This window comes from Mobula hypostoma, chromosome 1 (assembly GCF_963921235.1).
Source record: "Mobula hypostoma chromosome 1, sMobHyp1.1, whole genome shotgun sequence".
Classification (NCBI taxonomy): Eukaryota; Metazoa; Chordata; class Chondrichthyes; order Myliobatiformes; family Myliobatidae; genus Mobula; species Mobula hypostoma.
Window position 1 is genome coordinate 164,602,129 of NC_086097.1, and position 22,409 is coordinate 164,624,537.

Sequence of the window (22,409 nt, forward strand, 5' to 3'; positions counted from 1 at the left end):
CATCATTCTCCACAGCTTCCAGCATCTTCACACCAAGCACATCTTAACCTCTCCCCACCCCCCCCACTCTCTGCTTTCCACAGGGATCACTCCCTCTGTGATTCCCTTGTCCATTCATCCCTCCCCACTAATCTCTCTCCTGTCACTTATCCCTGCAAGCAGCAGAAGTACTAATAAGCCCAGTCACTTCCTCCCTTACCTCCATCAGGGCCCCAAACAGTCCTTCACGGTGAGGCAACACTTAACCTGCAAATCTTTTGTGGTCATATACAGTATCCAGTGCTCCTGATGTGGCTGCCTCTAAGATTGGTGAGACCTAATGTAAATTGCGAGACCACTTTGCTGAATACCTAAACTGAATCCTCAAAAAGCAGAATTCACAGTTGCCAACTATTTCCATTCCTATCCCATTCCCATTCTGACATGTTGCTCCCTGTCGTCCGCTTCTGCTATCATGAGGCTACTCTCAGGTTGGAGGGGCAACACATCATATTCTATCTGGGTAGCATCAAACCTGAAAGCCTGAACATCGATTTCTCCAACTTCCAGTATTTTTTCATCTCCCCCTTCCCTCTTCTTCATTTCTCCACATAGCCTCTTACCTCTTCTCCTCACTGCCTATCACCTCCCCCGCTGACCGTCCTCCTTCCTTTCTCCCATGAACTACACTTCTTTCCTAGCAGATTCCTCCTTCTCTCCTTCTCTAGCCCTTTGCCTTTTTGCCTCCCAACTTCTAACTTAATCCCCCTCCCCCACCCACCAGACCATTTTTCACCTTGTAGCTTCTCTTCCTTCCCCTCCCCTCACCTTTTTATTCTGGCATCTTTCCCTCTTCCTTTCCAGTCCTGATGAAGGGTCTTGGCTTGAAATCTTGACTGCTGCCTGACCTGCTGAGTTCCTCCAGCATTTTGGGTGTGTTGCTCTGGATTTCCTGTATCTGCAGGATCTCCTGTGTTTTTCTTTACTAATAACTACAACTCTAAGTATGATTCTATGCTTAAACTAAGGTTCACTTTCCCTGCATGAAATTAGCTTTGGGCTCGAGGGCTTTCACTTAAGTTTGAAAGCATTTAGATTTAATTTGTGCAGAATACAACAGATTAAAGAATTATTAATACCCAGTACTAAGATATAGGAGGTTGTCCATTCCTGCAGTAACATCGAAAATCCAATAATCCGCAAAGACATTGATGATAATAGGGACACAAATTGCATAAAGTTTGCAATTTTTAAAATTTTCAGACCAGTTTGGGGTCCAAAGGCCATTAACCCTATGGTCATGTCATAATTTGTCAACACTTTATTATGTATTGAAGTTAATAAACCTGTTGGTTAATTAAATTGCTTTATTTGTATTTATATAGGACTTGCAATGAATATTGGGTCACTATAAAGCATTTCCTGGTAAATGATATACATTTGAAGCATAGTTACATTTGTAATGTAGGAAATGTTATGGACAATTTATACTTGGTGATAATCTGTTTTATTTGATATTGACTGAGGAAGAGGAATGATAATGGCCAGGACTCCATGAAAATTCTCATTCTCCACTTTGAACTAACATCTTCTATGTCCACTTGGGAAATAAAACGGGCTTCACTTTAACCTCTTTATCCAAAAATGTAGTGCTCACTCATTACTACATTAAATTCCACACGTGTTGTGTTCAAACCTCTAACAAGGGAGTCTGGACTGACAGAATCTGGAGATAATTGGCCTCATTTGCCTTCCCCTGATATTGAAAACTACCAAGTAAGTTTTGATGGCGGGATTTTGATAGGCTAAGTGTTTCCTTGATAAATTTTCTTAAAAGACAGATTCATTGGGTATGTGTGTATGTGTGTGTGTGTGTGTGTGTGTGTGTGTGTGTGTCCACAAGATTTTCATGACCAATTTTAAATTAAGTGAATTCTTCCTTTCACCAGATAAATGCAGTATGAGGTTGCTTGAATCAATTTTCTATTTTTTGATAGTAAGAATATTTTGTTGGCTAAGGGGGTGGTTACAGGAACGTTACACTCAGATAACTCAACCAAGTCATAGCCTCACAGTGATAATTCTACATTTCAGAACCCAGTCAGGAATTTCTATCACAGGCACCCAATCCTGCCTTGTGCAGTGCATTTACCTTCTGAGCCTTGTAGAATTTATTTAAAGTGTAATATTCCTGGGCTTGCCCTACTGTAGGATTATTCTGACTTTATTCTGCTGCTGTTCTCAGGTTGCCAAAGATGTGTCTGTGCGTCTGCACCATGAACTGGAGAATGTTGAGGAAAAACGTGTCAGCGTGGAGAATGAAAATGAGTCCCTTCGACAAAGGCTTATTGAAGTTGAAATCTCCAAACAAGCATTGCAGAATGAACTAGACAGGATCAAAGAGGTACGTTGAGGGCCTTGTGCTTCTTAGGTTCCAATCATTCAGCATGATGCCGAAGTCAGAAAGTTACTTCAAAGTTCAAAGTAAATTTGTTATCATAGTCCATGTATGTCACTGTAAATACAACCTGAGATTCATTTTCTTGTGGGCATACTCAGTAATCCAAGAAACATGATAAAATCAATGAAAGATTGCACCCAATTTTATAACCAATTTCCCTCGGGATCAATAAAGTATGGCTATGACAACAGAATGGACAAATAACCAATGTGCAAAAGAAACCAGACTGCAAATGCAAAAGAAAAAAAAGATAAATAAATAAGCAGTAAATATCGAGAACGTGAGATGAAGAGCCCTTGGAAGTGAGTCCCATAGGTTGTGGGAACAGTTGGGTCGAGTGAAGTTTCAAGGTTCAAATTCCTGGGCTTTGGGAAGGACTTGGGTGAGTAGTAGTTAGTATAACTAAGTGAAAAGCAAAATGCATCCTTGGTCTCTACAGACTGAGCGAGCAGCTAGCTGTGTCCTACCCAAAGTCATGTAGCTGATATTTATGTTTGTTGGTAGTTGTCCATGTGCCTTGGGAGATATGTATTTTGGCTTCTTCGTGTAATTGGAGACGGTGGTGTCAGAGCAGGATTTTTTTAAAGTTTATTTGAAATCAACTGGGAAGGGTACAAGTGAACATCGGGGTGGTTATCACCTGTTTACAACACTTCTCTGTATTTCATGGGACCAGAATATATGTAGGCAGAATTAGGCCATTTGGCCCATCGAATCTGCCCCACCATTCAATCATGGCTGATTTATTTTTTCATCCCCTTTCTCCCTTTAACCTTAATCCCTTTACCAGTAAAGAACCTATGAATATCTGCCTTTAATATACCCAATGACATGGTTTCTACGGCACCCTGTGGCAATGAATTCCACAGATCCACCACCTTCCAGCTGAAGAAACTCCTCCTTATCTCAGTTTGAATGTGACACCCCTTTATTCTGAGGCTGTGCCTTCAGATCCTATATTCTCCTACTGATGGAAGCATGCACATGATGTCCACTGCAGACCTTTGAGCATCGAATAAGTTTCAATAAAATCGCCCATCATCCTTCCGGGTGTATCGGCCTAGAGACTCCAAATGCTCTTGTTACGTACCCCGTAACTGGGTTGCCAAACCAGCAGAAATGGATCACTCAGTTGGAGTCTGGATTACTAGAACTAAGAGAGTTTTATTAAAGAAACAAGCAACACAGTACTCTAATCAAACGGATAATAAATGCAACAGTTCAGCAATGATAAACACACATGTACACAGAATTAGGATAACAGGATCAATCAAGCTCTATCGTCGTCTAGGGGTAAATGACCAGTTTCAAAGTGACGCGAAGTTCCATTCAATTGAATTCAGTTCAGTTTGCAGTAATCACTGCCGTGGGAGATGGACAGTGTGGGGGAAGGAGAGAGAGAGCAAAACGAATGAATATTCAAACGGCTTCCACACAGACCTTCGATATTCTTCGCAGTCAGCTTTCGGGCGAGCCCTTTGTGATGTCTTCTGAGGTCATCGACCGTGACCCCTCCGTTTCCAGATACGATCGTTTCTCTGCGGTGAACCTGGCACCCAGGCAAGGGTGGACACACACCAGGTTCCCGCCGATCGTGCCTTTCCATCCTGTGCGTCTATGGCTTGGTCCCGCGACCAGCCTTCCAAAACTTCCCACCGACTTGTGGGAGACGCATCGCTTCCAGGGTCTCGTTACCTCGGGGTGTCGTGTGTGTCTTGCCTTAGCGAACCTGTCCCTTTTTATCCCCCTGCTGGGGTATCGCCTGTCCATCACTTCAAACAGTTCAGGGTTCAAAGGGGGAGCCGATCTTGACAGCTCTCCTTCCGTTAAACTCTCCCGTCCCTTCATTAACATCTCCAAATGCTGCTCCATTGTTTTCCTTATCTCTCTTTCTCCTGAAGGCAGGTGGCAGACCAACTGCTGATCCCACTGGTGCCAGCACAGGCCAGCTAACATCTTAATCTATGTGTACTCTCGTCACATTCTTCATAGGTTAAGCCTTTCTTTTCCTGGCATCATTCTTGTGAACCTCCTCTGGACTCAGGGCTAGCACGTCCTTCCTTAGATATGGAGCCCAAAATTGTGCAAAGTATTCTAACTGTAGTCTGACCAATGCCTCAAAGCCTCAGCATTTCATACTACTTAATTGTAGTCCTCTGAAAGTGCATTTGTCTTTACTACTAACTCAACTTGCAAGTTAACCTTGAGGAAATCTTGAACTACCAACTCCCTTTGTACCTCCAATTTCTGAATTCTTTTCCTACTTAGAAAAAGTGTGTACCTTCATTTATTGTACCAAAGTGCATTATCCCACACTTACACTTTATTGCCCATTCTCCTAACCTTCCAAGTTCTTCTGCAAACTCTCTGTCTTTGTGACACTATCTGTCCCTCCACCTATCTTGATATCAACTGCAGCTTGGCCACAATGCCATCAATTCCTTCATTCAAATCATTAATGTATAAAGTTAAAAGTCGCGGACTGAACACTGATCCTTGCAGAACTTTGCTGGTCAGCAGTAGCCATCCTGAAAAGGACCTCTCCATCCCCACTCTCTGACTTACTGCCAGACCCCTAACCTTCAATCCGTGCTAGTACCTTGCTTCTAATACTGTGGGTGCTTGTCTTGCTTAGCAGCCTTGTGTCCAGCACTTTGTCAAAGGTCTTCTGAAAATCCAAATAAATAACATCCATCGACTCTCCCATATTTTTTTTCCCTCTCTGCACTTTGTGGCAACCTCGCCATTTCTTTAGCATTTGTCTGTTTTTTACGAGACCGAGTTGCTAGCTCAACACTCAACCCAGCACAGATGAAAAACATGCAAGGAGCTGGCTGGATTCAACCCAGGACCTCTCACCTAGAAGTCTAGTACAGATGCCACTATACCACCGGCGGGTCCTCTTTAGATTTTCGTTCAGGCTTTTTATGTTGCTGAAGCTTTGGTAGAACTTTGACTCAGTCCGTCTCCCTTTGTCAAATGGGTAACTTTAGAACTACTGCTGTCCCGTACAGACTTTCCGTTCTCCTCAGCTCTGTACTCCTGCAAGAAGGGGATCCATTTATTTGCCATTGGGCATCTGTCAGCCACAGCCTTTACCATGCAAACAGTAGGTGTTGAAAGCTGGTATAAAAACAAATGCTAGAAATACTTACCAGATCAGACAGCAGCTGTGGAGTGTGAAGCAAAATTAACATTTCCTGCCTATACCCTTTCATTGTACTCCAAGGAAAACCTAAAATGTTAATCACCATTTATTCTCACAACCCAATCACCATTCTGAACCAATGAATGAATGATGCCCAAAGATGGTAAACTAGAGGTGTCTACGGACAAGAGCTCATGGTCTAGTGGCATTTAACAGAACTCTGATTTTAATCTGACTCTCCCGTCCTTGTTTCTTCGCATTTGCTATCAATATTTTTGTAAGAACCTTTTGACATTTTTTTTTATTTTTAGTACTCTGTCATTTTTAGTTGGCCAAAACCCATTTGGAGTTTTTATTGTGAAATATCATACAGAAGTATTATCTTGCAACTACGACTTGTTGCTTTTCCTGACCTCTACGTCTGCTGTGTGTAGATAAGGTCTGCAGCTGGAAGCGGGAGGTGTGTGTTCTATGGCACTGACAAATCAGCCATTTGTTCTGGCCTTGGAGCCTTGTCTCATTTAATTCAGCACTGCTGTTTAATGTCTGTACATAAACAAGCCATTTGAGCATTCTGCATATTTCAGCTGTATCATTTTACAGCACAATACTGTCAAAAATATACTGATATGGAGGAAACTTAAGGTTCATTTTGATACCACTTTATTTGATAAGTTTTAATGGGCCCTATCAGACTATTCCAGACTCCAGTGTTGCCTTTTTTCAATTCTGGCCTCTTTAAAATCCTGTATAAGGAATAAAAGCTGGAATTTTGCCATATTTAGTTTACATTTCTCTTAATGTCTCAGTGGTAAAGGAAATAAGTCTTTTCCAATTGAAATTAATGCTGTTTATTCTAACTGTTTTGTACAGCTTTACACAAGTGATTCATGTTCTGTGATGGGTGTTTGTTGTCTCATGGCACTGTTCTGTAAATTGTCACTCCATCCATCCCAGGCAAATACTTCAGAGCAAAACTTATGGACATAAAGGCAACTAACTCTTTCAACCAGAAACCTCCACACTGTGGTGGTATGTAACAGTTGGTAGCAGAAATGGCTTTTCAGTCTCCCAAACCTACTCAGACATACTGTATAATAAAATCATGGCTAATCTGTTATAACTTCAACTCCTTTTCAAGTAAGACCGTAAGATATGGGAGAAGAATTAGGCCATTTGGCCCATCGAGTCTGCTCTCCATTTCATCATGGCTGATCCATTTTTCCTCTCACCCCCAATCTCCTGCCTTCCTCCCTGTCTACCTTCATGCCCTGACCAATCAAGAATCTGTCAACCTCTGCATTAAATGTATACTAAGACTTGGCCTCCACAGCTGCCTGTGGCAACAAATTCCACAGATTCACCACTCTCTAGCTAAATATCTATCTACTTCAGCCTAACAAGTAGTTTTACTTTTTCACCACTCTCCAAGGAAGAAAATTCCAGAGACTGTGTCCCTTTCACGTTTTAAATGGGTAAAAAATTCTAACTTCCATAAGTGGAGGCAGCCTTTCCACATCTATTCTTGTTAGACCTTCTCAGGATCCCTTCTAATGTTTCATTAAAGTCCCTTAAAAACTCCTCTGAACTAGAGTAAATAAAGCTTTGCCCAATTTCAGCTGTTAATCTAATAAACATGCTCTGAATTGCTACTCTGCAAATAAAGAAAGCAATATTAGACTAAGTACTCCAGATGTGGTTTCTGCAGCGTTCTATATAATTGAAGCATAACCTCCCTATTTTTGTGTTTGATTCACCAAGGAATAAACAATGACAATTGTAGAGCAAGCCTCCACAAGTGCTAGGGCATTTCTCTTTGGAGCAAAGGAGGGTAAGGGGCAAATTGACTGAGGTGTCTAAGATGATAAGGGACATAGATAGAGTGGACAGCCAAGGCCTTTTCCCCAGGGCAGCAATGGTTAACACAAGAGGGCATAACTTTAAGGTGTTTGGAGGAAAGTATAGGGGCAGATGTCAGAGATAGTTTTTTTTTACACAGAGTAGTATGTGAAAGAAACACACTGCTGGGAATGGTGGGTAGAGGTGGGTACATTAGAGATATTTAAGAGACCCACAGATAGGCACATGAATGAAAAGAAAATAGAGGGCTAAATGGAAGGGAAAGGTTAAATTGATTGAGGAATAGGTAATAAGGTTGGCACACATTGTGGGCCAGACTGTCTGTCCTGTACCACACTGTTTCATGCTCTGCGTTCTGAGTGTGAGCCCTGCCTTAGCAACATGTACAGGGGATCTGGTTGCACACATCCCCTGCAATGCAGGAAGTCTCAGTCTTTTTTAAGCTCGGATAGGGGAGCTAAAACTAAAGGACATCAATTTAAGGTGAGAAGGAAAGATTTAATGGAGATCTGAGAGGCAAGTTTCTCCACACAGAGTAATGGGTACCAGAGGCAGATAACCTTTCTGATTACCCAGAGTTTTTGCCAACTAGCCTTACTAGGACAATGAACCCATGTACACTAACTCAATATTTTTCTATTACTTATTTAATTTGAAATTTATATATGTTTTTATCTTATTGTAATTTATATAGTGTTTTATCATGTATTGCAGTGTACTGCTTTCACAAAACAACAAATTTCATGACAAGCAGTATGCCAGTGCTAATAAACCTGATTCTGATTTGACACCCTGATCCCTCTGCATCTCAGAATTCTGCATGCTGTCACCATTCAGAGAAACTTCCTTTTACCTGCCTTTAGCATTCAATTCCTACAAATTGTGGTAACATAACAATTTTAACATTAGATTTCTCTGCAATAATATTCGTGATTTCAAGATAGTTATCCTACATAGTTGAAATTATTTGACTTTTAATCATATACTGTAACAGTCAGGTGATACCTAAGCATGTTGGCAGTGATGACACCTGTTGGTGAATTTGTATTATTTTGCATTATTGCTTTCAGATTTACTGGCATAGATAATTTCCAGTTTTGTTTAGGTTATTGATAGAAGAATTGATTTGTTTGACTTCAGTTTATTTTCTTTTTACTTAGTGAGTTGAACATTCCTTTTCTAACTTTTCAAAAGGTCATGAATTTAGGTGAACAGACCATGAGAACTAGGATAGTTGAGCCTGGACTATGGTGTGAGATACTAGATTGTATTATTAAAATAACAAGATAATCTACAAAGTTTAACTCCCTTGGGGTTCAAACAAGGTCAACCTAAAAGCAGTTAGCCTACTATATGATCATTTCCTGGAATGATCCCCAAGAGAAGAGTTTGTTACATGAATTGTTATAGTCGGATTTAATGAGCTTGAGTTGGGATCTTGTCTTTGTTGAAATGAGTATTTATAGAAAAGCTGTTGTTCTGCATCCTTGAGCGAGAGCTACCCTGTTTATTTTACAGATGCTGTTTGATCCAGTGGGTTCCTCCAGCATTTTGCTGACTCTTGTTGGAGAGTGTTATTGTCAATGTTATTAGCCATTGTCTGAGTGAATGAGCATCAAAAGGTGATTAAAAGCATGCTGAAACAAGGGCAAGATGAGTAGTGAGGTAATGGTGATTGTGGGGCTGTTTTCAGAGAGGAGAGCTAAAGGCTCAAGATACCAGAGTCAAACAACAGAAACCAAGAGAAGGTAGAATAATCTGTCCATCAGCAATGGTAAGGTTCAATGCATTCAGTGTATTGGAGGTAGTCAGTAAAGGTTCAAGTGATATGATGAAGGCCTTTCCTATGGATCAGTAAGTGGGTTGAATTTTCAGTGATTTAGAAGTTATCCAGAGTGGGAAACAGTAGGTGAACAAGGAGTTTTCAAACCTAGAAATGAGAAACATGGATAGACATTTCAATGACGGTGGAAGATTTCTTATATTGCTACTTTACAAAGTTCAATGCAAATTTTATTATCAAAGTGCATATACTGTATGTCACTATATACAACCATGAGATTCATTTTCTTGTGGGCAATAAATCTATGGAATAATAACTATAACATAATCAATGAAAAACTGCCCAACCAGGGCATTCAGTGGGAGTACAGAAGACAACAAATTGTGTAAATGCAAAAAGAAGAAACAATTATAATAAGTAAGCAATTAATTATCAAGAATATGAGGTGAAGAATTCTTGAAAACTGAATCCAAAAGTTGTGGGAACATTAAATAATGGGGTAAGTGAAGTTTAGTGTAATTATCCCCTTTGGTTCAAGAGCCTGATGGTTGAAGGGTTGTAACAGTTCATGAACCTGACGATGCAAGTCCTGAGGCTCTTGTACCCTTTTCCTGTTGGCAGCAGAGAGAAGGGAGCATGTCCTGGGTTGTGGTGGATCCCTGATGATGGATGCTGCTTTCCTGCGACTGCGTTTCATACAGATGTGCTCAATGGTTGGGGGTGCTTTATTTTCGTGATGGATTGGGCCATATCCACTACCTTTTGTGGGATCTTCCGTTCAAGGGCATTGGTGTTTCCATACCAGGCTCAACACATTTCCATGCTCAACACTACACATCTATAGAACTTTGTCAAAGTTTTAGATGACGTGCTAAATCTCCACAAACTCCTAACAAAGCTTTCTTCATCATTGTACTTACGTGCTGGCTCAGGACAGGTCCTCCGAAATAATAACACCTGGAATTTGAAGTTGCTAACCCTGTCCTCCTCTGATCCTCTGATGAGGACTGGCTTATGGACCACTGTTTCTTTTTCCTGGTCTATAATTAACTCCTTGGTGAGAGGTTATTGCTATGAAAACACTCAGACAGATTTTCAATCTCCCTCCTATATGCTGATTCACCACCACCTTTGATTGGGCCTACTACAGTGATGTCATCAGCAACTTGAATATGGCAGTGGATCTGTGTTTAAGTCATACAGTCATAACGTGTAAAGTGAGTAGAGCAGAGGACTAAGCACAGAGCCTTGTGGTGCACCTGCGCTTATGGAGATTGAGGAGGAACAGTTGTTGCCAATCTGAACCGACTGAGATCTGCAAGTGAGGAAATTAAGGATCCAATTGCATAAGGAGGTGTTGAGGCCAATGTCTTGAAGCTCATTGATTAATTTTGAGGGGATGATGGTATTGTATGCTGAACTGTCGTCAATAAAGAGCATCCTGATGTATGCACCTTTGCTGTCCATGGCATCTGCTGTGGGCCTGTTGCTTTGGTAGGCAAATTGGAACAGATCTAAGTGGCTTCTTGGGCAGGAGTGGATATGTTTCATCACCAGCCTATCAGAACACTTCATCGCTGTGGATGACCGTGCTACTGAGTGATAGTCATTCAGGCAGCTCACCACACACTGGGGTAATTAAAGCCTGAATATAATTAAACCTTAATTGAAGTACACTTTGGGAAATTTTACTCTTTCAGCCATTGATTGCAAGGGAACCACAAACAAGAGAAAATCTGCAAGTGCTGGAAATCCGAGCAACAGATGCAAAATGCTGGAGGAACTCAATAGGCAAGGCAGGATCTAGGAAAATAGTACAGTTGACATTTCGGGCTGAAACCCTTCAACAGGACTGGAGGAAACAGCTGAGGAGGAGAAGGGAATGCGTTTTGAGTTACCAACTGCTTTCAGTCTTAGAAAAAAAATCAACATCAGATTTTGGACAAAATATTCCAAATTGTAGCTGTGGGATTGAGGGAGCTGCTCTTGAGGTAGTGTGATTAAACATGCAGGTGGAAATCGACCACTTTGATAAAAATGCTTCTGACTTGTAGTCAAAGCCAGGAACCTATGGTTACTCAATCGATAATTAGAAGAGAAGCTACTGCTAGTGATGTCTTATGAGGAGAGTGTTCTGTGCAGACATGGAGGAGAAGCAAATCTTGATAAAGAAATCGACTGCATCATGGTCATTGAGAGAAATGTTGAGACACAGTCACAATTGGCAACAGTGATACCTTTTGCCAGAAAGGTTTCAGCACACAGAGTGAATCAGAAGATAGAATCACAAGGCCATCAGTCCACTGAGTCTGTGTCAACCATCAGGCATCAACCTATGTCAATCCCATTTTATTCTCGTCTTGCCCTGTCAATTCAGCCCAGACTCTATGACTCATCTGCACATTACAGCGGCCATTTTGCATGTCTTTGGGATGTAAAGGAAACCAGAATCCTTGTGGTCATGGGGAAAACATGCAAACTCCACACAGAGCAGCATCAGAGGTTAATGTTGCTGGACCTGTGAGATTCTGAAGGGGGGCTGCGTAAGGATCTTGATGCAACAAAGTTACAGACTTTATAAGGACTGCAAGGCTAGAGGTAAGGAAATTGAAGAAGATTAAAAAACTGAAGGCAGAGCTGTTTGAGCTGGTGGATACAATGAAGGAAAAGGAAACGATCCCTGTGCGAAGTCAGTGAACAGGGAGGTTGGAGATGATCTTAGATTCATCCAGTGAGGAAACAGGCTTTTCAGCTCACCTTGTCTGCGCTAATAGTTTTTGATTGTTTAGAATCTGCCAGAAAAGGGAACACAGAAGTTGGAGAGAAGATACCCATTGGAAGGGCTGTACAGCAGATAGGGGAATAGAAACTATGTGCGCAGGCAGGCATGAGAAGAAATTTGTGTATGAGCTATCTAAATTTTAATGCTCAGAGTTTTCACGTTGTTAAAGGTGGGAAAGATGGACAGCAGAATGGAGAATGATAAAGTGATGCTTGTGGAAAGAGTGGTATGACATTTTTATTCACCATCCAGGTTTATTGTGTGGTAGTAGTTCAAACTGGGCATGTAGAGAAGATAATAGTGGTTATGTTGGCTTCACTGCTAAGAGAAACAAGACCTTCCTGTTCAGCTTATCTAGGTCCTTCATAACATTATATATCCTTCTTAAATTTTCCTTTAGCCTCTTCGGTTCTAAAGAAAACAACCCAGCCTACCCACGTTTTCCTCTTTACCAATGTCTCCCATCCCTGACTGCCTGCTTGTGAATTGCCTCTTAATATTCCCAATTTTCTATAATCTCATAACTTCTCAGACTGGCCTAACTCTTAAAAAGTTCTGGAATAATCGCATTGCTCTTGTATTCTGCTCATCAACTAGTAAAGGAAAAGATTCTTAATACTGTTTCCTCTCATACCCCAAAGACATGTGGGTTTGTAGGTTAATCACCCACTCACGATAATTTGCCCCTGGTGTCTAGGTGAGTGGGAGAGCCTGGGCGAGGGGGAGTTGATGAGAATATAGTGCGAATAAAAATGGGAATTCAAGATTAATTTGCTTCTCAGCCTAAAAGGTCAACTATTCATTCGTCTTCATAGATGCTGACTGACCTGTGGAATTGCTCCAGCATTTATCTGTGTTGAGCCTATCCAGCCTTTCCTTTTGAACAAGGATCTCAAGTAATATCCTTATAAATCTTTTTTTTTCATCCTCTCCAGTTTAATGACATCTTTCCCAGAGCAGGGAAACTGGAACTGTTTACGATACTCCAAATGTAGCCTTACCAATGTCTTGTACAGCTGTAACGTGGTGTCCCAATTCCAACTGAGTGAGTGAGTGAGTGATTGAGTGTGTGTGTGTGTGTGTGTTGCTCAAGATAGCCATTATCTGCAGTATTTCTTGCAGCAGTATAGGCTCAGGCTTATTTCCCTGAAGCACAGGAGCAGAGGAGTGACCGTATAGAGGTTTGTAAAGTCATGCAGAGTATAGATAAGGTGAATAGCCAAAGCAGTTTTGGCAAAGTCAGGGAGTCCAAAACTAGAAGGCATAGGTATCAAGTAAGAGGTGACCTGAGGGGCAACTTTCTCACTCAGAGAATGGTAGGTATATGGAATGAGGTGGCAGACACAGGTTTAATTACAACATTTTAAAAGTTATTTGGACAGTTACATGGACAGGAAAGGTTTAGCGGGATACAAGTCAAATGCAGGCAACTGGGACTAGCTCACTTACAAAAATTGATGGGCACAGGTGCGATGGGCCAAAGGTCTGTTTCCATGCTGTGTGGCTCTTCCATATTTGATAGAATATTTTGTTGAGATAACAGCCATTTTTGCTGAAAGTAACACAGTCAATATGATGTACACAATTCAGAGGATGCCATATACAGTCTCATGAAACGAATGTTGGATGCCTGTATATGAAGTTGGCTAAGTAACAAGCAACAGCGGGTTGCAGGGAATTATTGTTTCTCAGGCTGGAGGAAGGTGAATAGTGGTCTTCACCTAGAGATTGGTGTAAGGATCTGGCTTTTATTGAACCACATTAATATCTTAGACTGGTGGGATAAAAGCCACAGTTTTTAAATTGTGGATGACGTTACATTTGTCAGTACAGGTTTTATACCCCTTATTCACAATGCTTGGGGCCAGAAGCATTTTGGATTTTGTCAGATCTTGGAATATATAATGAGATAGCTTGGGAATTGCCTTGGTAAACAGTCTTGGTCTTGCACTTGTTCATCAAGCATATATACATAACAGTAAAAATTATTGTATACCACTAATTTATTGAAAATATAATGTGTACAGGGTAACAAAATCAGTGCAGCAGCATTGGGAGAGTACCTGAATCGGCTGCTGAAGAACGGCAGGTTTTCAGTCTGCACCTGTCATGCTGTGGTTTGATTAAAAGGTTACCATACACTGTATTTGTACATTTTTTAATATTTTACATAAGGTATAAAAGCAATCAGCATTGTAGATTTGTTCTGGTGTGAGATTTTCATCAGCAACGCTTTAAAAATTTAATGCCTTTATGTAAGGTATTAAAACTATCAGCATCGTAGACTTCAAGATTAAAAGTGCATTTATTATCAAAGAATGTATAAATCATACAACCTTGAGATTTGTTTGCTTAACAGGCAGTCGCAAAGCAAGGAACCCAAAAGAACCCAATTTTAAAAAGAACAACCACCAGTGCCCACAGAGAAAGAGAAAAAAAACAAATCACGCAAGCAATAAAGGCGAGCAACAATGGCATTCCAAGCTAAATTGAATCAATAGATCCAAATCTCTGGAGCAGCTCAGAGTAGGCATAAAGCTTTGGTATTCAGTTCCTCATATTAGTGGGACAAATTGTTGCAAAGTTTGCAGGCATGAAGCACAGCAACTGGGGGCAGTCTCACAGCCTTAGCGTTACGGAGAGAGGAGTCCTCAGGCCATCTGGGCTGGCGTTTAAATTATTCAAACATTGCACTAGGACATGGGCCCCACTGCTAGCTAGTCACTCCAGCCCTAGATTTCGCTGCCAGAGAGGCTGTTCTCAACGTCTCCAAATCGGCTCGATGCTTAGAGTGACTTATTCTGGTGCTAGATCTTCATGATCAACAGGCACTTCAAAAAATTTCATGCCATACCTTTTCTTAAATTTCTGCAACCCGCTCGCTGAATATTCACAATTACCTTCAATTTTCAGCTTGTTGTGATAGATTTATTTCATGATCAGCATACTGTTAAGTGTCATTTGTTCACCCCAATTGAGATCTACATTTGTCACTTTATGCAGTGTTTATCTAGTTTTCACTCAGTACATATGTGAGGTTTCTTCTCAGAACATTCTATGGTGCACAGAGACCCGAGAACCTTCCCGGCAAATTGTGAAATTTTCTGTCTGTGACCTCAGGTCAGCACTCAAAAAAAATTTAGATTTCAGAGGTTTTTGAATTTTGGAATTTTGGGTATTGTGAACTGATAAAGTTATATTGTGAACTGTGGAAAAAACAGTGTAGGAGTGCAGCTGGGTTTATTTGGCTGGTTTACCAACAGATGCATGGCTGATCAAGTTTAATTCAGAGAAATGAGGTTGTGTGCTTTTATAAGAGAATGAGGAAATGCAAGATTTAATAAAGGATCCTACTCTGAAACGGGAAGAGCAGCACATATTCATGCACAAGTCACTGAAATTGGCACGAGAGGTTGAAAGCGTGGTTAATAAAGCTGGCATAGTTCTGGGTCTGTCAAAAGAGGCATGGGGTATAGAGTCAGGGCAATCCTGCTGAAGGGTTATAAAACATTGACCTGGTCTCAGCTGGGGTATTATGTTCATTTCTGTTGGGCATATTATAGGAAGAATGCAGGGGCAATTGAAGAAGTTCCAGAGGAGATTTACGAGAATGGTTCCTGGGATGGGGAACTATAGTTACATTCACTCACCCTACCAACACTGCAACGTAGCTGTGGCCTATATCATCTACAAGAGGTATCACAGGAATTTAATCATGCATTTTTGTAAGCATCTACTGTGGTGCTGTAAGGTAGTGTGTTCCAGCATTTTAGTCCTGTGACAATCCTGTAGTCACCATTGTATAACTGTGGTAGAGCCAGTGCTACACAGGGCCACTGCTACAGTGTGATAGTTATGGTCAAGCTTAATGGTGTGGCCGTGATGGGGATAAGTTTACAGTGTGTCTGTTATAGGGCCAGCATGATGTTATAATGTTATAGTAGTATTGTGTGGCATTCTTAAGAATAATTAGGACTAAGCAACAAATGGTAGTTTATTTAAATAACACATTATTTAATTCCATAAGATGACAGATTTGTGAATAGCAGTAGCTACTGTAAATGGTAATTCCTTGCACCCTTGGAAGTCAGAGTGAATTAGGTGAAGAGAGGATTCCTTTAGATTTACGTTGTTCGTTTGCCTCTGGGCCTCATATCCAAGCTGAAAGTGAGGCAAGGTTTAAAGCACTTCCTCACAGTGCTGTGAATTTGTTTCCCCACACGAGTACCTGAACTTCCTCTATTAGGAGCTTGTCTGCTTTGATGGAGCCTTCACCACTGTACTAACAGGGCACTGCAGCACCACACCTCTCCACACTCACACTCCAGCATGTGCTGTACTACTACGGGCAGCAAGGTCGTGTAGTGGTTAGCACAGTGCTCTACAGTATCAGCTGAAAGACAGAGGTTCAGTTCCTGCCGTTGTTTGTCCTTCCCATGACCGCATGCTTTCCTCCGGGTGCTTAGGTTTCCTCTCACACTCCAAAGACGTATGGCTTAGAGTTAGTGAGTTGTGGGCATGGTGTGTTGGCACTGGAAACATGGTGGCATTTGAGGGCTGCTCCCAGCACAATCCTCGCTGATTTGTTTTGACGATGTATTTCACTGAGTGTTCAATGTACATGTGAAAAATAAAGCTATTTTAAAGAAAATCTTTTTTCTTTATTCTTTATTATCTATGGGAGAACAAATAATTTTAGGTGAATCCTGAATCAGAAATATGCATCCGCATACTGCTCATTGCGGGAGGTATTCCACTTCCCTGATTGTCTATATTTGTTTTTCATTGAGGGGAGCTGGTGGGCTGGAGGTGGAGGGATTTGCCTGTGAAACAACAGAAAATGGGTGTGGATTTTTATCTGAGCTGCCCAGCTGAGGTGAAATTATTCTACAGGGTGGTTCCTCGTGGCACTGAGAACTTCAAGCAGATGGAAGCTTGGAGTAAATGGCAGAAGGAGCATATCACTTCACAAATTAACCACCCAGCCCTTTAGGTACCTCCTATCTGGGCTATGGTAGGATTTGTTTGTCGTAATTAGGCCTTGTATTGTGAGCAACTTTGAGCCTTCTATCTAAGGAAATTTGCAATGGCTCTGGAGAGAGTTCAAGGGAGGTTCATGAGAATGATACCAGGAATGAAAGCTTAACATAGGAGGAACATTTGATGGCTTTGGCACTATATCTGATGGATCCTGGAGGATAAAGGGGGATCTCATTGAAATCTTCCAAATACTGAAAGGCCTGGATAGAATAGACTTGAGGGCATGTTTCTATGTTAGTAGCAAAGCAGGATCCAAGGGCACAGCTCTGAATAAAGGAGCATATCTTTAGAACTGAGATGAGGAGTAGTTTCTTCAGCCAAAGGCTGATGTATCTATGAAATTCCTTGCCAAGGACAACCATGAAGACCAAGTCATTTGGGTATATTTAAGACAGAGATGCTGCAATGCCTGCTGAGTTCCTCCAGCATTTTGTGTCTATTGCTTGGATTTCCACCATCTGCAGATTTTCTCTTGTTTGTAAAGGTTAGTTAGTTCGTCCATCGTCAGTCATCGATGAAGACCTCGACACCGTTGATGGTGTCGAGACTAGCGCATGATTTGGATTTAAGTGAGGGAGAGTTGCACAGCATCAGCCTCACTCTCTCTTCCCAATTCCCATCTGGATCCAGTGGCAAGACAGAGTCGAGACAGCTGGAGATGGGACTAGGCATAGTGGATGACCAGGACGTTTTCTGTGTCTTGTTGTGCTCTACACGTTCCACGATGCTTGCAGAGACCGCCTTCTTGACCGTTGGACCTTCCATTGGTCTCGTCCTCTCAATCCGCCGGAGTCTGTCTTCACATGCTGGGATAGACATCTCCCTATCTCATCGAGGGTTTGAGACCCATCGGCTACCCTCACCTGGTTTAGCCGGCTTGTCGAAGCCGTTGCCCGGGGTGTGGCCGCTGTCGCATGCAAACAGCTACAAGGAGCCACAGGTGAGAGCTGAGTGCCAGGTGGGGACCAAAGGTGGACTAACCGCCTTGAAAAGGACGCGACATGTTCCCCCACCAGAGGTGCTACCCCTCCCTGACATCCCATACACCCTTTGTAAAGGTTACAGGGAGAAAGTAGAAAGGAGTTGAAAAAACAATCATCTATGATTGAATAGCTAAGCAGACTAGATGCGCTGAACAACCTAACTCTGCTCTTACATCCTTAAGTTGTTTCACTTGCAATAGAACCCAGAAAGTTAGAGTAGAAACATGTCATCTTCAATCCCGAGAGACGAGTTAGAAGAACTGCTATCAGGACCAGCAGCAACTTGAAGATAGACTTCTAATGTGATTAAACTGGAGATGGGAGAGATTCTCTTCTCTTCATCAACTGAGTTCTAAATGTTAATCCATTACGGTTGATGTAACATCAGCCAGCATCACTATTGCAATAAAACCATGTTAAATAGAATAACGCTGCACATCTAAGCAGATTTCCCATCTATGGTACCTGTCCATGCACAACACTGATTACTGGCCTTCTCCAATGTTATGGTCATCATTGCAAACACATTCATGGGAAAGCTACACATGTGCTGCTAAGCTTATCAAACCTGGAGTTGCCCAGCAGCATGGAGAGGGAACAGTTAATGCTTCAACTCATTTCTGCATACCTCGACAAGGGGGGATAAAACCGTGTTCAATCCCTTCCTACCTATGTTCGTGACACTTCTCACACTCTGAAACTTTTCGATGATTTTAAGTCCCCTGGCCCCCACCGCTTTATTTTCACCATGGATGTCCAGTCCCTATATACTTCCATCTCCCATCAGGAAGATCTCAAAGCTCTCCGCTTCTTTTTGGATTCTAGACCTAACCAGTTTCCCTCTACCACCACTCAGCTCCGTCTAGCGGAATTAGTCCTTATTCTTAATAATTTCTCCTTTGGCTCCTCCCACTTTATCCAAACTAAAGGTGTAGTTATGGGCACTCGTATGGGTCCTAGCTATGCCTGCCTTTTTATTGGCTTTGTGGAACGATCTATGTTCCAAACCTGTTCTGGTATCTGTCCCCCACTTTTCCTTCACTACGTTGACGACTGCATTGGCGCTACTTCCTGCACGCATGCTGGGCTCGTTGACTTCATTAATTTTGCCTCCAACTTTCACCCTGCCCTCAAGTTTACCTGGTCCATTTCTGACACCTCCTTCCCCTTTCTTGATCTTTCTGTCTCTATCTCTGGAGACAGCTTATCTACTGATGTCTACTATAAGCCTACTGACTCTCACAGCTATCTGGACTATTCCTCTTCTCACCCTGTCTCTTGCAAAAATGCCATCCCCTTCTCGCAATTCCTCTGTCTCCGCTGCATCTGCTCTCAGGATGAGGCTTTTCATTCTAGGACAAGGGAGATGTCCTTTTTTTAAAGAAAGGAGCTTCCCTTCCTCCACCATCAACTCTGCTCTCAAACGCATCTCCCCCATTTCACACACATCTGCTCTCATTCCATCCTCCCGCCACCCTACTAGGAATAGGGTTCCCCTTGTCCTCACCTACCACCCCATCAGCCTCCGGGTCCAACATATTATTCTCCGTAACTTCCGCCACCTCGAACGGGATCCACCACTAAGCACATCTTTCCCTCCCTTGCCCCTCCGCTTTCTGCAGGGATCGCTCCCTACGTGACTCCCTTGTCCATTTGCACCCCCATCCCTCTCCACCGATCTCCCTCCTGGCACTTATCCTTGTAAGCGCAACAAGTGCTACACATGCCCTTACACTTCCTCCCTCACCACCATTCAGGGCCCTAGACAGTCCTTCCAGGTGAGGCGACACTTCAACTGTGAGTCGGCTGGGGTGGTACACTGCATCCGGTGCTCCCGAAGTGGCCTTCTATATATTGGCGAGACCCGACGCAGACTGGGAGATCATTTCGCTGAACACCTGCACTCTGTCTGCCAGAGAAAGCAGGATCTTCCAGTGGCCACACATTTTAATTCCACGTCCCATTCCCATTCTGACATGTCTATCCACGGCCTCCTCTACTGTCAAGATGAAGCCACACTCAGGTTGGAGGAACAACACCTTATATTCCATCTGGGTAGCCTCCAACCTGATGGCATGAACATTGACTTCTCTAACTTCTGCTAATGCCCCACCTCCCCCTTGTACCCCATCCATTATTTATTTATATATGCACATTCTTTCTCTCACTCTCCTTTTTCTCCCTCTGTCCCTCTCACTATACCCCTTGCCCATCCTCTGGGCTTTTTCCCCCCTTCCCCTTTTTCTTTCTCTCTAGGCCTCCTGTCCCATGATCCTCTCATATCCCTTTTGCCAATCAACTGTGCAGCTCTTGGCTCCATCCCTCCCCCTCTTGTCTTCTCCCATCATTTCGGATCTCCCCCTCCCCCTCCCACTTTCAAATCTCTTACTAGCTCTTCCTTCAGTTAGTCCTGACGAAGGGTCTCAGCCTGAAACGTCAACTGTACCTCTTCCTGGAGATGCTGCCTGGCCTGCTGTGTCCACCAGCAACTTTTAGTCATAGTCATAGTCATACTTTATTGATCCCAGGGGGATATTGGTTTTCGTTACAGTTGCACCGTAAATTATAAATAGTAATAGAACCATAAATAGTTAAATAGTAATATGTAAATTATGCCAGTAAATTATGAAGTAAGTCCAGGACCAGCCTATCGGCTCAGGGTGTCTGACCCTCCAAGGGAGGAGTTGTAAAGTTTGATGGCCACAGACAGGAATGACTTCCTATGACGCTCTGTGCTGCATCTCGGAGGAATGAGTCTCTGGCTGAATGTACTCCTGTGCCCACCCAGTACATTATGTAGTGGATGGGAAACATTGACCAAGATGGCATGCAACTTGGACAGCATCCTCTTTTCAGACACCACTGTGAGAGAGCCCCGTTCCATCCCCACAACATCACTGGCCTTACGAATGAGTTTGTTGATTCTGTTGGTGTCTGCTACCCTCAGCCTGCTGCCCCAGCACACAACAGCAAACATGATAGCACTGGCCACCACAGACTCGTAGAACATCCTCAGCATCGTCCGGCAGATGTTAAAGGACCTCAGTCTCCTCAGGAAATAGAGACGGCTCTGACCCTTCTTGTAGACAGCCTCAGTATTCTTTGACCATTCCAATTTATTGTCAATTCGTATCCCCAGGTATTTGTAATCTTCCACCATGTCCACACTGACCCCCTGGATGGAAACAGGGGTCACCGGTACCTTAGCTCTCCTCAGGTCTACCACCAGCTCTTTAGTCTTTTTCACATTAAGCTGCAGATAATTCTGCTCACACCATATGACAAAGTTTCCTACCGTAGCCCTGTACTCAACCTCATCTGCCTTGCTGATGCATCCAACTATGGCAGAGTCATCAGAAAACTTCTGAAAATGACAAGACTCTGTGCAGTAGTTGAAGTCCGAGGTGTAAATGGTGAAGAGAAAGGGAGACAAGACAGTCCACTGTGGAGCCCCAGTGCTGCTGATCACTCATTTATATGTGTTGATTGAAATTCCAGCATCTGCAGATTTCCTCGTGTTTGAGTTAATGCTTCAGGTCAGGATTCTGCAAGAAAAAGGTCATTGTTGCAAAACTTTTAACTCTTGTTTCTTGCTCCACATCTCTGTTGTCTTACCTACTGATCAATTCCAGTGTATTTGTTTTCTCAGAATTCCAATATCTGCAGTGATTTGTATTCATATTGTGTTGCAATCTGACAGAAAGCAACTCCAGAATGGAACCTGTCACTTGGAGTGGCTGCATAATATAGTTTGAATGCTGTAGGAAAACAAGCCTAAGACACCAAAGATAGATGCCAACATTGGCTGAAGTGATGGGGAGTGGGGAAAAGGGGAAATGGATGAGGGTGGGTGGGAAATAAAGTGTAAAGAGTTATTTTTTTTATCTCAGTTGTTAGATTTTTATGAAGTGCAGCTAGCTGCTATACTTCTGTTATCCAACATGTTATTTCCAAAAATAAATATATAGATGTATCAAAGGAGCATAAAGAGACAAAGATTTTATACAGTATGGAGCTATTCATTTGAACCACACAGCTGTGGTATTCCTGATAAGAGAAAAATTGTGAGCTATCATCTTTTGCTGACTCTTGGTGTCATTGTTGTGCAGGCAAATTAGCTCAGTTTTGTCATGGATCAAGGCTATTGTGCAGTGACCTGGTACATGAGATACACATTGATTTCAGCAGCGTTGCATTATACTGAACTATCAACAGATTTAACATAGGACAAGAAGAAGCACCAATTAGTAGGCAGGCCATGTCCTTCAGGCAGTGCTGTTGAACCAGTGATATTAAAATGAAAAACAGTGCAACATATATTGAATACTAATTTATTTGGCTGTGAAATGTTTTCTTTCAAGAGATGAATGAAA

General features: G+C 42.3%; 1 protein-coding gene across 3 annotated transcripts in view; it reads left to right on the forward strand.

Moving 5' to 3' along the window:
- LOC134351995 (microtubule cross-linking factor 1) overlaps positions 1–22,409 on the forward strand; it is a 219,489-nt gene that overhangs the window by 19,917 nt on the left and 177,163 nt on the right. For all 3 annotated transcript variants that reach the window (XM_063059028.1, XM_063059036.1, XM_063059020.1), the window contains exon 3: positions 2,225–2,383. In XM_063059028.1, the coding sequence (XP_062915098.1) occupies positions 2,225–2,383 (159 nt within the window). The remainder of the gene's footprint in view (positions 1–2,224; positions 2,384–22,409) is intronic.